Here is a 17,828-nt window from a genome sequence, read left to right as displayed (position 1 = left end):
TGACAAAATGGCAATTCGCTGGTTTGTAAACATTCATGAGTACATATGGTATCTATATCGGTTCGATTTGTGGTGGTGTTAATGTGTTAATGGCGACACTCTCCGCGAATCGAGTGAGGCGAGAGTGACGAAAGGCTAAGGGACCTTATCAGGACCGCCCCGAACTGGTCGAAACCGTTCTGGCCGGGAAACTTCGAGGGCCCAAAAGGCTGCCACGTTCAGTTGGTGTCCAGCTATCGGAGCTGTCGGTTCGCAAATCACTCAGCAGGAAGTTCCCATAAACAACTAGCCCCTTGCAGTCCTTTCTGCCCGTCAAAGGTGCTAATTAAGTTCCATAATTAATGTGTCTGGTGTCCATCACGATTGTGAAAGTTGCAAATTAATTTAGCTGCATGCCCCAGCCTCAACCCGTTGCCATTGCAGGCGTTGCAGAGTCCTTGCTCGCGAGTCCTTGTAGTGCTTCCTCCACGTCGCAGGAACGGATCGGCTGTGCAACATATGGCAAGCAGCCTTAAATGCGGTTAAACTCGCTGCCAGAATATTCCTGCTCGGAAAATTCCTGCTGCTGCCGCAGTTGTGCCTGCTCCGTGTGCTCTGTTTTAGTCTTGGTGGAAATCAAAATCAAATTCAAGTTTTTCAAGTTCAAAGTCGACTGAAGATGTAAGTGCGTCCCGTTCGCTGCTCACCGAGAAAATACTAAACACGCTGATCGAGTGAAAAAGGAGCTGAAAATCGAGTATTTCCAAGAAACATAAGGTAACAAATTATTTATTTATTATTATATTTATTATTTATTTATCACATGTTTAATTTTGTTGGAAACCTTTTTATTTGGTTTGCAAAACTACATTTTTGGTTAATATTTATTATTTATTTATCACATTTTTAATTTTATTGGAAACCTTTTTATTTGGTTTGCAAAACTACATTTTTGGTTAATACAATATAGGTTTTTGAATATATTTTTAAAAAAATATTGTGTTAAGATGTATTATTAAAATCCACTCACGAATAATACTAGATAATAAATACTTTTCTTTCCTCTGATAGTTTTCAATATTCAATTCCTATCCTATAGTATTATTTTTAGTCCGCTAAGGGATATTGAAAATTCATGGTTCATATAAAAGTTGGTTGCACATAATATTTATGTATTATGGAAATTACTTTGCCCGGAATTACTACATTTTTACAACACATCAAAAGCTTGCTGCCGAACACCGTTTAACCTGACCAAAAAAGTAAGCCCATAAAGTGTCCTTTTAATTAAGGGATTTATTTACCCGACGGTCGGCTGATGTTTGCCCTGATATTTGCCGACCATCACCACTTACACTAATCGAATGGTTCGGGTTTCGTCAACTCATCCTGGGAACTCAGTAGCTCAATAATCAGAGCTCTGTCTTACCTTTGGGGCTGCAACTTCAATTTCATTAGTGCGGGCAGGAAGTGCGAAATCGCAGCCCAAATCGTCCGATAGATATCATTGTAATGTAATTGGGAAGACCGGAATTTTCTGCGCAATTCGAATGGGCTTGCAGTTGGAATCCTTTGCTCGGCGAAACCAGTTCAAAATGAGCCTAGAGGAAATAGAGTAAGTCCGGATTTTCAGGGGCTTGGCATAATGCAAATTTCTGCTGAACTTCTGGCGAAAATAAACAAGCCATTAATTAGACACTTTCAGTTAATGGGTTGGCGTTTCGATTCCCAGGGGTAGTGACTACAATTGTGCAAATGACAAACGGCCATTGACTTGCTGGCCAACGCGTATATAGTATATATATATATATATATACAGACATTTAGTGCGTGTAAATTGGCCAAGGGTTACTTCACGGTTAGCCCTATTTGCAGTTGCTGTTCGGTCCTGCTCCGATAAGGTTCTCCCGAGTCTTTATCGTCCTCGGGTTTATCTAGTAGATATCTGGTTGTATCATGTGACAGGCGGGTTATCTAAATTGGTTTTGCTGTCGGTTTACGCGTATGCAAACCGTTTAGTCCCAATCAATATCTAATTAGCCCACTGATTGTGCCGCCCCATGATGTGTGATAAATGGCGAAATCCGAACGAAAAACTAACCTCCATGTACAGTCGCGACCAGCGGCCCTTCACGATTGCAGCAGCCAGCGGTGCGACGATGCCCAAGCTCTATAACGGGGTCTACGGCGGCCAGTGCGGCGCCCTCTCGCCCCCCGACCTCATGGAGGCCCAGCCCAAGATCCTCCCCAAGCAGCGGAGCAACAGCAGCGGCAGCGGCACCACCTCCGGTCGGAACAGCAAGGTGAGTGCCCAAAGTCAACAGTTTTTATGTCCAAGGAAAAAAGTAGTTGTCCAGTAAACGAATCCAAAAAATCTGTACATCATTCAGATTCATTAAACATTATCTTTGGGTAGGAAAACAAATATTATTTAATTTGGAATACCCTTTAATTAAAACTATAGTTGAAATGGTTCAAAACTTCAGTTCTTTGAATTCATTATTATAAAATAAATTGCCATTTTATGCGAATTAAAAACATTTTTATTCAGGTCCATTATACATTTCTTTTAGCTAGGAAAACAAGTTATTTAATTAACACTTCATTATTATGAATTATGATACCATTTATTATGGCAGTCACAACCAAACATAATATTAAATAACTATAGTAACATATCTCTGCTCCTAATTATAATGGTTAAACTATTGTTTAATTTTCTGCACGGAATTGGTTTTATCAATTAGGGTTAGCCATATATTTTATTCAAATTTATTGACATTACTGACATCCCTTTGCAGTATTGGATATTCTCAATGATAATCGAGCGCAGCGCGGGTCCCAAGCGCATAGAAATCGATGGCGACGATGCGGACACCCCGCTGGAGGCCATCCTGCCAGCCGAACCGCCGGCGGAGGTCTGCCTCTTGCGTGACAGCCCCTTCAGGATATTGCGGGTGAGTCGATCGGGAGGTAAAAACAAAATAAAGGATAAATACAGGTGGGGGCTGCAATTCTCCAAAGTGATGAACCGTGGTCATTTCCCAAACGAGACCTATAATAAATGCTTCTCGATTGAATGTCATACTCGGGTTTTAAATGTTAAGATACAAAAGGATTACCAAAAGAAATAACTGAAATAGTTTACTCGTTTTAAGATTTATTTGATTTTGATTTTTAATTTTTAATATTGCATTATAAAATATATTCGTTCTAAAAAAGAAACTAACAAAAATGGATTTGGCGCAACAAGTCCTTCTGACATTCAGCGATTGAAATTGAAACCGCCGTTGACTGGCGAATTGAACGAAAATCCACGAAGCACATCCTTCTGAAAGGACCTCTGGCACACGCACCCGAAGCTGCTGCCAGTTGGCTATAAAAGCAGGAGTGTTTGGTCTGAGATTTCAGTCATTCCCGGCTCTTCCTGTGTGAACTTAACCTTTTATTTCCTGCGGATATTTCATTTCCATCGCGCTTACAAAAATCAAGTTAACTTTGCCAGAAAATCATTGCAAAAGAAATTCAATTTGTGACATTTATTGCGGTTACCTAACTCAATAAAGATTTACGAAATTCGAGTGGAACTATTTAAAAATATACCTAATTATATACAAGGATATTTAAACCCCTTTTAATAATAATACTTGTTTGACTTTTGTCGTGCAATAAAAAGTGAAAAGGAAAATTTTTTTTTAGGACCAATTTACACAAACAAAGTTTAGTTTAAAGTTTTATTATAAAATTTCAAACTTAATATTTGTTAACTGGATGCTTTTCCTTAAGCATTTACGAGCTTTTTATTCTTTTAACTTATAAATATATACTATATTTATAGTACAAACACTTTTGCAATTAGAGAAACGTATGCATATCAAAGTTATAAGTTCTCATATCTAAAATACCTTTTTTCTGGTTACCGCAATGTAATTGAGCATCGATCGGAATTAAAATCAAACAACCTATGCATAAAATAGAATTAAATTGATACAAAAAAACGAAGGCATATGGAAATTATATCAGAATAAAGCCCATAAGCCAGGACTCTTTAAGCAAAAAACTACATGTTGCAACTAAACCTAGTTATCTGATTGCGAAACGCAATCAAATTGAGTGTTGGAATTAAAACAAAAGCCAAACGACACGTAACAGCTGCAAATCTGAGCTGAGTTCTTCGGCCAACAAACGCTTATGGAAATTATATCAGAAGAAATCCTTAAGTCAAGGCTCTCGAATCCTCGCCCGATGTGAACTGAGCTCGTGGGACAATAAGAGTTAATCTGCTAACTAAACGCAAATGTAATTAAAGTCGACGATGACAGCGGGCGAGAAGGAGACCCCCAAGAGTGCGCTGCGATTTCTGATGGGCAACTGTGCCCGCGGAGCGGAGATGACTGCAATGGCCCCACTTAACCTGCCCAAAAAGTGGGCACGCATCCTGCGGATGTCCTCGTCGCCAAAGATACAAATCGTTGACTACCTCGAGGTAAAACTACTGGACGCCGAATTCGAATTCATTCAATTAACCCCGAGCAAATTAGAAAATTAGCTCTTAAGAGGTTTAAAGGAGAGTTTTTCCCCCTTTTCACCGAAACTTTCCTGATGGATATTTCCAGAAAACACCCTTTATAGTATTTTTTCATTGAGGAAAACGGAAAAAGCAATAAGACAATCGAATTACTGAGTTGCCTCGTGGCGTTAATGTTTAAAGATTTATTGACATTTTGCAGTGGGAAGATGTTTTGTACTCTCTTTGCCTTGCACTTGAAACGGCAAATAAAAAGTTCTTTAGAAAATAATTAGAACTGGACCTTCACCTTAAATTTTTAGAGTGGTTTCTTTCGCTTTGCCGCGTTAAAGAGAATAAAATAAAAAAAAGTGCCAGAATTCTTGGAACTCTATAAAATATAAGTGCTTAACAAAAGATTACAAACAAATTAAAGAGTTAAAAAAAAAAATGAACAGAAAAAATGTAAAAAAAACAATTGATAATTTTGTTGTCCTTTTTATATAAGGAATTCAACTAAACTTGGAATAAAATCTAGAATATTTCAGCAACCATCCTAAAACAAATAATCTTTAAAAATGAATTAGAACACTAGTTTTTTCTCAGTGCTGGCATAGTAAACAGAGCTTAGTGCTTTAATTGAAGTTGCTACAAACTATGAGACACCTGCTCTTCCGTTTCAGGCGGCTGAGTCCGGGAACCTTGACGACTTCAAGCGTCTCTTCATGGCGGACAACTCTCGGATTGCCTTAAAGGATGCCAAAGGACGAACAGCTGCTCATCAGGCGGCTGCCCGCAATCGGGTTAACATTTTGCGGTACATCCGCGACCAGAATGGCGGTAAGTGAGGGGTTTTGGCCTTTAAGCAGTAAGTCCTTATCGACTGTGATTTACAGACTTTAACGCCAAGGATAATGCGGGAAATACCCCGCTTCACATTGCCGTCGAGAGCGACTCGTACGAGGCGCTCGACTACTTGTTGTCCATGTAAGTGACTTTGCGATGGTTGATTTAGCGCGATAGAGCTTAAAATTTCTTCTCAAATTCCTCACAGTCCGGTGGATACGGGAGTGCTCAACGAAAAGAAACAGGCTCCAGTGCACTTGGCCACGGAGCTAAACAAGGTGAAGTCCTTGAGAGTGATGGGCCAGTACAGGAATGTCATCGACATCCAACAGGGCGGCGAACACGGAAGGACCGCCTTGCATTTGGCGGCCATTTACGATCACGAGGAGTGCGCTCGCATCCTGGTAAGTGGTGTGAGTCCTTGTAATTATTTTGACTTTTAATTTTCGCTTTAGTACTTATTCATGCATTTTATTTGCATTAAACCATGTAAATCGAACCATTAATCAACTTTGCTCACCCTTCACCCTATCGAGAAACACACTCAACCGTACAAAAGTTTAATTTATCATAGAGAACAGAAAAAAAGGTTTGTATCCTCCGTAGAATTTGGGTTTGCCTGCTTAAAGGTTGTGTGTGTGTGTGTGTGCCCTAGTGTTAGCATATTAAATTAGAGCTATATATATATTCGTTTTATATTACTCATCGTATCTTCCAGATAACTGAGTTCGATGCATGCCCCCGTAAGCCCTGTAACAATGGTTATTATCCCATACATGAAGCGGCCAAGAATGCCAGCTCCAAGACAATGGAGGTCTTTTTCCAGGCAAGTTTTCCGTTTCCCCTGATTTTAGCATATACTAGTTGCATGGAATCGTTCATCCAACCAATAACTATGTCATCTCATCCCGCTTTTATTCTATTGTGCAAGTATCCGATTGGAATTCGTACCGATTTGCTTAATTCCTTTTATTTAAACCCTCCTCTGAACTTTTGTGCACTTTCCTTGCTGCTGCGTTTATTTTTATTTCCCTTGCTCCCTGATTGAAGTTGCGCATACGCCGCGTTGACAGCGTCCTCTTTAAAAAGTATCAAGTTTGTCATGGGGTCAATCTTTCTCACGAACGACAGAAAGAAAACATGTTTTCCCCAAAGTTTAAGCTGAAAAAAATATCAAATGTTGGAACAATCGGGAAGGGTCGGTCGTTGACTTGGGTGAACATTTTTTACAAAATATCAATTAAATTTCCTGGGGCAAAATAAGATTAAATACATTTTTATATTTTAGCTCTTTAAATTTAAACTTAAATTTCTTCAAGGGAAATAATTAAATTGATAAGATAAATGAAGTTCGAAAATATATAATCAAACTGTCGTATTTAAGGGATTAAAGGACTTGAATTATTAAATAATAATACTCTAATATATTTTATTCTTGGAATTGGGGAAGAGCATCCTGAACGTTGACCAAATCGATTTTATTAATTATGTTTATTTCTGAGGAAACACGAATCAGTTTCCCCGTTCTAATCACGTATTTTATTTTACAGTGGGGCGAGCAGCGCGGCTGCACCCGCGAGGAAATGATATCCTTCTACGACTCCGAGGGCAACGTGCCACTCCACTCGGCGGTCCACGGAGGCGACATCAAGGCGGTGGAGCTGTGCCTCAAGTCCGGGGCCAAGATATCCACACAGCAACACGATCTGTCGACGCCAGTGCACCTGGCCTGTGCTCAGGTGAGTGGAGTTTCCCCGGGAAATCCTTCAACGGCGGTTAACTGACAGGCCGCCAAGCAGCCAACAGCAACTCTCATGTTTCCCTGGTCAGTAAGCGATAGGGAAACAGCGTTAAAGCTTCTCCCAGGGACCATGAAAAGTGGCTGTGTGGTTTCCTTTCCCTTCGTTTCGCCACGGCTCGTGTCCTCCTGTCCTGAGCTGACTTTAATTTGACAAATTCTTATGCAAATTCGCAAAGACGAACGTGACTTTGTTGCTGACAAAACAAAGCACTCCCATGTTTTGAAATACACACTAAGGATGAATGAATCCGACACGGTTTCCCTTCTCTTCCTATATTTGTTATTTTTTAGGGGGCCATTGACATTGTGAAGCTAATGTTCGAAATGCAACCGATGGAAAAGCGACTGTGTCTCAGTTGCACGGACGTGCAGAAAATGACACCTCTACATTGCGCCTCAATGTTCGATCACCCGGATATTGTGTCCTATTTGGTGGCAGAAGGAGCGGATATAAATGCTCTGGACAAGGAGCACCGCTCTCCATTGCTGTTGGCCGCATCTCGAAGCGGTTGGAAAACAGGTGAGCTGCAAAGCCATTAAAAAATGTTATATAGCCTCTTTTAAATTGTCCAATTATAACGAAATCATAAACACAATAAAAGGAACACGCCCAGAAAAGTTTGAATTTTGTCAGAAGCCATAAAAACTCGCTAAAAACTAAGTAATTTGAAAGAAAAAATTGTAAATATGGTCAGAATTTTGAATACACTGTGCAGTTTGTAATTTAATTTCAAATCAATTGGCATTCAAACCTTGACAATTTTATTTTTTTTACCAATTTTTGATAAACAAATTACGATATTACCTCTTACAAAAAATGAAAATTGGACAAAAATTAATCTTTTCAAAATCAGATGGGAAGTGATGTGGGTAATTAGTTTAGGTTTTAAGTTGCTATTAGTTTATTTGGCCACGTTTTGCTCAAAAACAACCTAAAAATGTTGTTGAATATTTTTAGGGAATATTAGGTATATATTTATTACACTTCGACTGTAAAATAATATAATATTATTAAATATCTTTATATCAGGCCGAAGGACTTAGTATCCAGTGCCTTACAGTACATTATCTTTAGTATTAAATACTAGATTTAATTTGTTAAAATAAAAATAAAAATATTTATTACTTATGCTAATATATAATTTTTCCAGTGCACCTCCTTATACGCCTGGGGGCGTGCATCAGTGTCAAGGACGCCGCTGCTCGAAACGTGCTGCACTTCGTCATCATGAACGGCGGAAGGTTGACGGACTTTGCGGAGCAGGTGGCCAACTGCCAGACGCATGCGCAGCTGAAGCTGCTGCTCAACGAGAAGGACAGCATGGGCTGCTCCCCACTGCACTACGCCAGTCGCGATGGCCACATCCGCTCGCTGGAGAACCTAATCCGCTTGGGAGCCTGCATCAATCTGAAGAACAACAACAACGAGAGTCCGCTTCACTTTGCCGCCCGTTACGGAAGATACAACACGGTTCGCCAACTTCTGGATTCCGAGAAGGGGTCCTTCATCATAAACGAGAGCGATGGTGCAGGCATGACCCCGCTGCACATATCCTCGCAGCAAGGACACACCAGAGTGGTGCAACTGCTGCTCAATCGAGGAGCCCTGCTCCATCGGGATCACACTGGACGCAATCCCCTCCAGCTGGCGGCCATGTCGGGATACACTGAAACCATTGAATTGCTGCACTCGGTGCATTCACATCTGCTTGATCAGGTGGATAAGGATGGGGTGAGTGCAGAGATTAAGGATAAAATAATTAATATTTGGGAATTTCAAGGAATTTGAGATTTTCAAAATGAAATATTATAAAGGTTTTTAAATTAAAGAGTAGTGTAGGTATATACGAGTGTCTTCCAACTCTCTCTCTTATTTGTTATTAAAGTCCAAACTTATTTTAAAAATCATTTTTATTACTTTGCTCATACTTATCCTTTTAGAACACCGCCTTACATCTAGCCACAATGGAAAACAAACCTCACGCAATCTCCGTTTTGATGTCCATGGGCTGCAAGCTGCTCTACAACGTTCTGGACATGAGTGCCATCGACTATGCCATCTACTACAAGTATCCCGAGGCAGCCTTGGCCATGGTGACCCACGAGGAGCGGGCCAACGAGGTCATGGCCCTGCGATCGGATAAGCATCCCTGTGTGACTTTGGCTCTTATTGCCTCCATGCCCAAAGTATTCGAGGCGGTTCAGGATAAGTGCATCACCAAGGCCAACTGCAAAAAGGACTCGAAGAGTTTCTACGTAAGTGGGTTGTTTCCCAGGGTGCAATTATTTTATTCTCCATCATATCATTCCATCGAAGCTAATTGATTTCCCATCGATATCATCGTATCCAGATCAAGTACTCTTTCGCATTCTTGCAATGCCCATTTATGTTTGCCAAGATTGACGAGAAAACCGGAGAGTCAATTACGACAGCAAGTCCGATTCCGTTGCCAGCTTTAAATGTAAGCGGAAACTGGAATTCCTCAAAGATCTGTTGCATGAGTGTGTTTTCAGTGTTGTTTTTCCTTCCTTAAAAGACACATATCTAAATATGGGGGATGCCTTCTTTAGGGATTTAGACTATAAATGAGAGGAGTAATATCAGTTAGAATGGAGTTCAGAAAAAGGGCCTTCACGATCCATCGTTCATCATAAAGCTTTGCAGCAATCATCTCTAAACATTAATTGGTAATCCATCTAGATAAAATATTCGTTTTGGCCGTATCAAAAGACACCCGAACAGATTGAGGCCAAGCGCAAAGAGTTCAATGACCCCAAGTGGCTACCCTCGCCTTTGGCCGTGGTGAACGTGAGTGTCCTCGAACTCTCTTACTGATCAAAGAGCTCTGCAATTGTGAATCGTCCCCGAGAACTAACCCACTAACCAACTCACTTTGTCTTGCTTTTGAATCTTGTTGTCGTATGGATGTTTATCTTTTGTTCTTCAACACATTTCTGAGATATGTTTCAATATAACCTTGGACAGACAATGGTCACCCATGGCAGAGTGGAACTTCTGGCCCATCCGCTTAGTCAGAAGTATCTGCAGATGAAGTGGAACTCGTATGGGAAGTACTTTCACCTGGCCAACCTGCTGATCTACTCGATATTTCTGGTCTTTGTGACCATCTATTCCTCGCTGATGATGAACAACATAGAATTAAAAGCTGGAGATAATAGAACCATGAGTCAGTACTGCAATATGGGGTGAGTTTTCAATTATAAAACATACTAGTAAATGAAAGCATTAAAACTAATCCTTTGTTTCAGCTGGGAGCAGCTGACAATGAATCTTTCGCAGAATCCTGCGGTGGCATCCCAGATTCGCTTGGATTCCTGCCAGGAGCGCATAAATCGAACCACTGCGATACTCTTCTGTGCAGTGGTCATTGTGGTCTACATACTGCTCAATTCGTTGCGGGAACTCATACAGATTTACCAGCAGAAAGTGCACTATATCCTGGAGACAGTTAACCTTATATCCTGGGTTCTGTACATCTCGGCTTTGGTGATGGTGGCTCCGGCTTTTCAGCCGGATGGTGGTATCACCACAATTCACTATTCGGCTGCCTCGATTGCCGTGTTTCTATCCTGGTTCCGATTGCTATTGTTCCTCCAGAGATTCGATCAGGTGGGCATCTATGTGGTCATGTTTCTCGAAATCTTGCAGACGCTCATCAAGGTGCTGATGGTGTTCTCCATACTGATCATTGCTTTCGGATTGGCTTTCTACATATTACTTTCGAAGGTAAGGGCACCAAATAAAGATTGAGTTTCCTATTAATTTAAGCATTTATTTCCACAGATTATTGACCCGCAACCGAACCACTTGTCCTTCTCCAATATACCCATGTCCTTGCTAAGAACTTTCTCCATGATGCTGGGCGAGCTGGACTTTGTGGGCACCTATGTGAATACCTACTATCGCGACCAGTTGAAGGTTCCCATGACCTCCTTCTTGATTCTGAGTATGCAACATACACATTTGCATTTTCCCTTTATTGAATTTTATAACCCTAGGTGTCTTCATGATCCTCATGCCCATTCTACTGATGAACCTGCTTATCGGTTTGGCGGTTGGCGACATTGAGTCAGTGCGTCGAAATGCCCAACTGAAGAGGTTGGCCATGCAGGTGGTGCTCCACACGGAGCTGGAGAGGAAGCTGCCGCACGTTTGGCTGCAGCGAGTGGACAAAATGGAGCTCATCGAGTACCCAAATGAGACCAAGTGCAAGCTTGGCTTCTGCGATTTCATCCTGCGCAAGTGGTTCTCCAATCCGTTCACTGAGGATTGTAAGTAATAGATGACATATTTTGGATAGGTTTAACCGATTTAATCCCTTATATAATGAAGCCTCCATGGACGCCATATCCTTCGACAACAATGACGACTATATCAATGCGGAATTGGAGCGACAAAGACGAAAACTACGCGACATAAGCCGCATGTTGGAGCAACAACACCAGCTGGTGCGGCTCATTGTCCAGAAAATGGAGATAAAAACCGAAGCAGACGACGTGGATGAGGGTATATCCCCCAACGAACTTCGATCCGTGGTGGGACTAAGATCGGCGGGCGGAAATCGGTGGAATTCCCCTAGAATCCGGAATAAACTACGAGCCGCCTTGAGCTTCAACAAGAGCATGTAGATCCTGCCGATTGGCGGGACTCGCATCTATAACTATATCTGTGTGTTGTCCTCAGTAGAAAAATGTAACTTACTTATGCCACCATATTATTTATATCACCTTTTGTGTGTGTCAAATGTTGTCCCACAGTGACGTCGTGGATCGTGTGTGTGCATGTGCAAATGGTATCGTGTGAGGTCCTTAAAGGAATTGTACAACGAATTTATAGGCAAGGATCATGGGCTGTTTTCGTAACTTGAACAAGCTGTGGCTTTCAACAAGATCTATTGTAGTTTTAAATGCACTTTGCAAAAGTTATTCATTGTTATTTGGATGTCTTTTAAAAAGTATATAAAATAAAATTATATTACCCAGAACTATAAAGTGATTAATTACTGAAACAATGGAAACAATGTCCTCAAGTCAAATACAAAATTCTTATTTATTTATGACAATGATAAATGGTAAAGTGACAATGTATGGAATAATATTAACGATTGGCGATAAAGAGACAAATACTTAGTTACTATTTGTAAGTTGAACAATGAAAGAGGCGATCTACATGAATGTGATCTTTGTGCGTCCCATGTTGACCTGCCAGACATTGAGTTCCTCGTAATCGTCAATGCATTTGTCCACTTGGTCTGGTTTGAAGCCCTTGGTGGTGCAGCGGTCCATAATGTCGGCGATCTTGACTGCCTTTCCTGAGCCAGCGAGCTCGCGAACGATGGCGAAAATGCGATCAGAAGTGTTGGGAACACTGAAAGTAGAAATAAATACTTGTGAGTATATGTAGCCATTGTAAATCTTGAGCAATACTCACTGTCCCTTCTGGTGTTCATGGATTTGGTTAAGCGAATCCTTTGACATCTCCAGCAAACGCAGGGCCTCAGCCACATCATCCTTCTCCACGCTGTCCGAAAGACGCAGCCTGGCCAAAGCGGTGGACAGACGCAGGATGCCCAGCAGGTTACGAGCAGAGGTGAAGGTCATGTCCTTCTGGTTGCGAGCCTCGCGTCGCAACTCCACATAGGCGCCCACAATATAATCGGTGAGCTCATCCGGAATGGTGGGATTCTTGCGCTTGCAGAGGTTAATATAGCGACGCATGAGATTCATGTCCAAGGCTTTGACACGAGTCGGTGGCTGTTTGCTGTGGCTGTGCACATACGTGATATGCTTGGCGAGACGCAGGTCATTGTCGCGATCTGGTTTGTCCTGGATGAGCCACAGCAGATCGAAACGAGAGAGCAGAGCGGCAGGGAGCTGAATGTTCTGCTCAACGGTGCGACGGGGATTGTACCTTCCAAACGCGGGATTGGCAGCGGCCAGAATGGAAACGCGGGCATTCAGCGTGGTCATGATTCCAGCCTTGGCTATCGAGATGGTCTGCTGTTCCATCACCTCGTGAATGGCGGTACGATCCTGGTCCGCCATCTTGTCGAACTCGTCAATGCAGCAGACTCCTTGATCGGCCAGCACCAGAGCTCCTCCTTCCAGTGTCATCTCGCCAGTCAGTGGATCCTTCATCACAGCAGCCGTGAGACCCACTCCCGAGGATCCTCGACCTGTGGTGTACTGCGAACGCACCGCCAATCGGCTGATGTAGCCCAGCAGCTGCGACTTGGCCACACCGGGATCTCCCATCAGACAGATATTGATGTTGCCACGAATCTTCATTCCATCTGGGCGTTTGTCCACTCCTCCAACCAAGAGCAAAAGTAGCGCCTTCTTCACATCCAAATGGCCGTAGATTTCGGGGGCCAAGCTGGTGGCCAGACGCTCGTAGAAGTCATCCTGGGCCAGTTCCTCCAGCTCATCGGGAGTCAGCTCGGCATCCTTGTCCGAAATCTCATCGTTTTTGTTGATGCAAATGATGCGCTATGGGAAATATAAGGAATTTATTGGATGAATGTTAAAGTTTTTCTAAAAGCAACTTACGTGAGCTGAAAGGAAGGTCTCCGAGAGCAGACCCTGGATCATCTGGGCGAAACCAGTGCGCATCAGCGGCAGGAACACACCGGAGACCACGATGTGGTCGCCAGGCTGGGCCAATCGAGTGACCTCACCGCGGCACATGATGGTCATGCTGCGGGGAATGTGGCCCACGGGCACCTGGTCGCTGTGCTCCTGCATCTTGACTTCCTGGAACTTGACGAACTTGGAGCCTCGGGTCTGCAGATACAGACGACCTCCGGCCTTGTTCACTCGGCAGTCATCCGAAGGACAATCGTGGACGGGCGTGAAGGAGAGCGAGTTCACCGGCTGATAGGTTTCCGAGCCACAGCGATCGCAAGTATAGGTGGCCACCACCATCATGGGCTTGACCTCCGTGCAGCGGGTAACGATGCCGCGAACGGTGACCAGTTTGCCAATGTGCTGGGCCTTCACCTCGCGAATGGAGTGCGCCTTCTCGGTGGACAAGGGTTTGAAACCCACCTCGCTGGAAGAGAAGGGGATCTTATTATTATATGATTAGTTAACCTAAAAGGTTATAAAATAGGTTTCATATAAATTAGTGCTAAATTTCGTTCTTTATACCATCCCGTGTTTGTCTGTAAAATTAGAGTAACCACCACTTACAATCGCTTCATCAGCTCCGAGGGGAAGTTGTTGCGTTCGTCGCGCTGCTCCATGGGATTCCGGGTGCGGGAATCCATCATCAGACGGTGTTCGATGTACACATCCAGAGCGTCCTTGGCGTGCACCTCCTGCTGTTTGTAGCTGGGCAGCAGTTCGGCAATCACATCGCTGAAAATCGACGTGTATCTCCGGCAATTGTCAATCACCGCCTCGGCGAGACTCTCATTGAATTCCGCCAGATCATCCAGATCGATGGTGATCAGAACCTGCTCCCGGTGGGCCAGTTTCACCAACTGCGATCCGTAGACAAACTGCTTTTTGCCGTCATCGTCGCATTTACAGAACTCCGACAGAAATGTTTTGATGGATTCTGTGAGTTGATAAATATTTTGTAATTTAATGCCTTCTAAATTGGTACACAAATTTACCTCTATCTTGAGCGTAGTCTCGTCGAGCCATTTTGCGCTTGGTTCTTTTGTGTGTTGAGTATAGAACAATAAATTGAGGACAGCTGCTTGCCCAAGGTGTTTTTCAGGACGCTGTCTGCCGGAAAATGCGGGGAAAATAATGATAATGTTTCCCGCCAAAAATGCGTTTAGTGAGCTAGTGTGACCGTTCCTTAGTTAACCGAAAAACCCAAAAGAGATAGCGAGTACACCCTCCTCACCAAGCGATGTGACCCCTTTCACTTAGCAAGTACACCGTCCTAGCAAAACCGATTCACCCTCTACCATAGCAAGTACATCCTCCTTTAGCGGGTACACCAGCGTTGCCACATTGCTTAACCAAAATGACCACGTTAAATTTGAATTTCAAATATTGACGTTTATTCAGGTTTTAAATGAAATTTACAAAAGTTTTTCGTATTCGTTTTCGTTACTCATAGCTCTAATGCGTCTCGCTGTCAATAAACTTGTTGGACTTGCTTTTCTTGTTACATAATTATTTATTGGTTTTTAGGCATCTAAAAGTAGTACATTTATTTTTAGTGCAATTTTCAATTCGCATTTGTTATCTCCGAATAGATTTACAACGATGATTTCCTTTCGCACATTGCGGCTGTTTGCGGTATACATAAGTTACAATTTAATATGTTGCGTTTACGTTTAACTTAAATATTATTAATCACATGCAATAGTTAAATAATAATGATACAAATAATAATTATACATAGTTCAACCAGCACACCCGCACATAAATTTAAGCGATATTTGTGCCAATTCGATTTGTGCGGCGGCAGTTGGCGTTTCCTTTGTTAATTTGCTACTAACTAAATTTGTTGTTCTCGATCAACTGTTTCTGCTTTTTACACGTTACGGGCTAATCGTTACAGTTTACGCACTAGCATATAATTACGATTTAATTAGTTAATTCATTTATGTGTGTATATATATATATAGACTTCATTCTTATCGCTGGCGCCGTACTCGTATTAATGCATATTTCATATTCATTTGTATATATATATATATATATAGATTTATTTGTTATTTAGAGTGTCGCCAGCGCTGCTCTCTGGATTTGATTCAGCAGCGCTCTGCCCCACTGTAAAGTATCCGTTAGATTGCAACAATAGTGTCGTTTGAAATTGCAGATTGCGAATTGCAAATTGCGGATTGCGGACTGCGAACCGTGATTTGTGCGCTGAACTCTGCGTTTCATTCTGCGGCACTTTCTCTCAGAACTCTTTCAGAAGTGCCCCATAAACTCTAATTAGCTGAATGCATTTCATGACATTGCCCCAAGGTCTTCTCTCTTTGTTCATATAATTTAAATAATGCTACATATAATGTACGTATGTTATCAATAGATTTTCATCGATTTTCGTTTTGTGTTTTTTTCTCGGTTTTTTGTTTTGCGTATAAAGCTGTAAGTCTTCTAGTTTTTCCGTAAAGTGCGTTTACTCAACTAAATTCCATTCGTATGCATTTCGCTTCGTTTACCCAATTGATCAATTTCTAAATTGTTCGTATTCGTTTCAGTTCGAAAGGTGTAGACAACAATAATTTCGTTTAAGTTTAACATTCACTGAGCTACAGCTAACAGATTTATATCCTTTACGTATAATATTTGTGATCGCTCCAAAAACTAGCCATTGAATGTGGTGCCACGCCTCTGAATTCGTCTCTATTTACTTGTTAATTACACCGAAAAGGAACAACTTGCTTTGAACATTGAGCTTTATGTACGGTACGCTATATATATTAACATGTATCTGAACAAACTGCACACTCTATGGAAAGGGTTCTGCTTGAGTTTGAGCCTATTTTTCTTTCTTCTTCATTTTTTTTTTGTAATTTTCATATTGTAATATTTAGCGATTACTCGATCCGTATGCAAACCTCCAACACATTTATATGGCACACAAGTCTAGTTGGATGCGGCATGGAAATTCGATGAGCTCCAAATTTGGAAAAGCTAGAAGGAGAGGTGCGCTTCAGGGGTTCAGTTTCAGTTTTTCGCTTCTGGTGTGTAAATTGTTAGTCGATTGCTAGATGAATGCGCTTAGGGCCTAATAAATTACTTGTAACAACTTAAGAATTACACAAATAATAATAATAATGATAATAGTTGTTAATTAATGATTTAACTCGATTCTTGTGCATTAGCTCTTGTTGCTCTTGTTGTGCCTTCATCGTTCCTTGCCTCGCAGCGGGGCACATTGTGCGTCCAGTCCCTCGGGTGGGGCAGCATCCTTAACTACAACTGCTGAAGAGCATTGTGACTAGAGTGAGGAGCGAGAGCATCCACGTCGCCTTGGCTGCCAGCAGGTTTGACCCGCTCGACTTGCCGCTGTCCGGCGACTCCAAGTCGTTGGTTGTGGTGCCTTCGGTTTCCTCGATGCGCGTGTGGGGTCCTAAAAAAAAATAAAATTAAATTTTTAATACAAATTTAATACAAACTAGTATGATCTAAATAAGTTTCTCATAACTAAATTATGTTAAATGTCACAGATTAAATATAATATTTCAATTAGTTCCAGGATAAACTTTTGTAAATGTTATTTATGGTTTTAGATATAAGATTTAATATCTTACCATCTCCGGAACCGTCCCCGGAACCATGTGCGCCTCCATACTCCTCCTCGTCATCGCCGATCTGGCCCTCGCCACCACCAGAACCCTCTCCCATATCATTCTGGATGTCGTGAGTCGACTGTATGCTGTTCGAAGGTGCCTGTTAATAACCAACATTAATTTCAATAATAACTCAATTATTAATTATAGATATAGTCATACCGCAGCTCCAATGCTCTTGCGGATCTTGATGAGCTTGTCGACCAGCTCGTTCAGCTGGCTGAATTGAGTCATCGAATTGAAGGGCACCTCGGGATTGTATCGCTGGCCATCAGTTCCAGGTTTACTCAACAACTGGGTGTAATCCCCGAAGCGTTCGCCTGTCCAGCAGGGCTCATCCTTGCGAGAGTGCTGCTCGTCACAGAAGCTGTTCAATTAAAGCGAAGTGTGAACTTAGTAAGCTTGT

General features: G+C 42.0%; 3 protein-coding genes across 3 annotated transcripts in view; 1 reads left to right on the top strand and 2 right to left on the bottom strand.

Annotated features, from left to right (window-relative positions):
- The first annotated feature begins 689 nt into the window (after positions 1-689).
- LOC108093901 (transient receptor potential cation channel subfamily A member 1) lies at positions 690-12,135 on the top strand. The gene is made up of 17 exons (XM_017194264.1): positions 690-756; positions 2,093-2,282; positions 2,781-2,936; positions 5,170-5,326; positions 5,383-5,473; positions 5,541-5,736; positions 6,051-6,158; positions 6,883-7,071; positions 7,425-7,653; positions 8,285-8,865; positions 9,075-9,389; positions 9,835-9,942; positions 10,120-10,340; positions 10,404-10,881; positions 10,939-11,101; positions 11,154-11,426; positions 11,488-12,135. The coding sequence occupies exons 2-17, from the start codon at positions 2,139-2,141 to the stop codon at positions 11,781-11,783; spliced, it is 3,705 nt and encodes a 1,234-aa protein (XP_017049753.1). The 5' UTR covers positions 690-756; positions 2,093-2,138; the 3' UTR covers positions 11,784-12,135.
- Positions 12,136-12,185: 50 nt separating this feature from the next.
- LOC108093892 (DNA replication licensing factor Mcm7) lies at positions 12,186-14,948 on the bottom strand. Its single transcript, XM_017194252.2, has 5 exons — positions 14,774-14,948; positions 14,346-14,715; positions 13,704-14,205; positions 12,586-13,643; positions 12,186-12,522 (listed from the first exon to the last, which is right to left on the bottom strand). Exons 1-5 carry the CDS (start codon positions 14,802-14,804, stop codon positions 12,321-12,323), a joined length of 2,163 nt encoding a protein of 720 aa, XP_017049741.1. The 5' UTR covers positions 14,805-14,948; the 3' UTR covers positions 12,186-12,320.
- A 201-nt stretch (positions 14,949-15,149) lies between these two features.
- The window catches only part of LOC108093653 (division abnormally delayed protein), a 69,808-nt gene continuing 67,129 nt past the window's right edge, over positions 15,150-17,828 (bottom strand). The window contains exons 7-9 of the mRNA XM_043208615.1: positions 17,585-17,789; positions 17,384-17,522; positions 15,150-17,202 (exon numbers count right to left, since the gene is read on the bottom strand). Of these exons, the coding sequence (XP_043064550.1) occupies positions 17,042-17,202; positions 17,384-17,522; positions 17,585-17,789 (505 nt within the window). The 3' untranslated portion in view covers positions 15,150-17,041. The remainder of the gene's footprint in view (positions 17,203-17,383; positions 17,523-17,584; positions 17,790-17,828) is intronic.

Source organism: Drosophila ficusphila, unplaced genomic scaffold (assembly GCF_018152265.1).
Source record: "Drosophila ficusphila isolate 14025-0441.05 unplaced genomic scaffold, ASM1815226v1 contig_106, whole genome shotgun sequence".
NCBI lineage: Eukaryota > Metazoa > Arthropoda > Insecta > Diptera > Drosophilidae > Drosophila > Drosophila ficusphila.
Note: the sequence above shows the minus strand (reverse complement) of the source record. Positions and strands in the feature narration are given on the sequence as shown.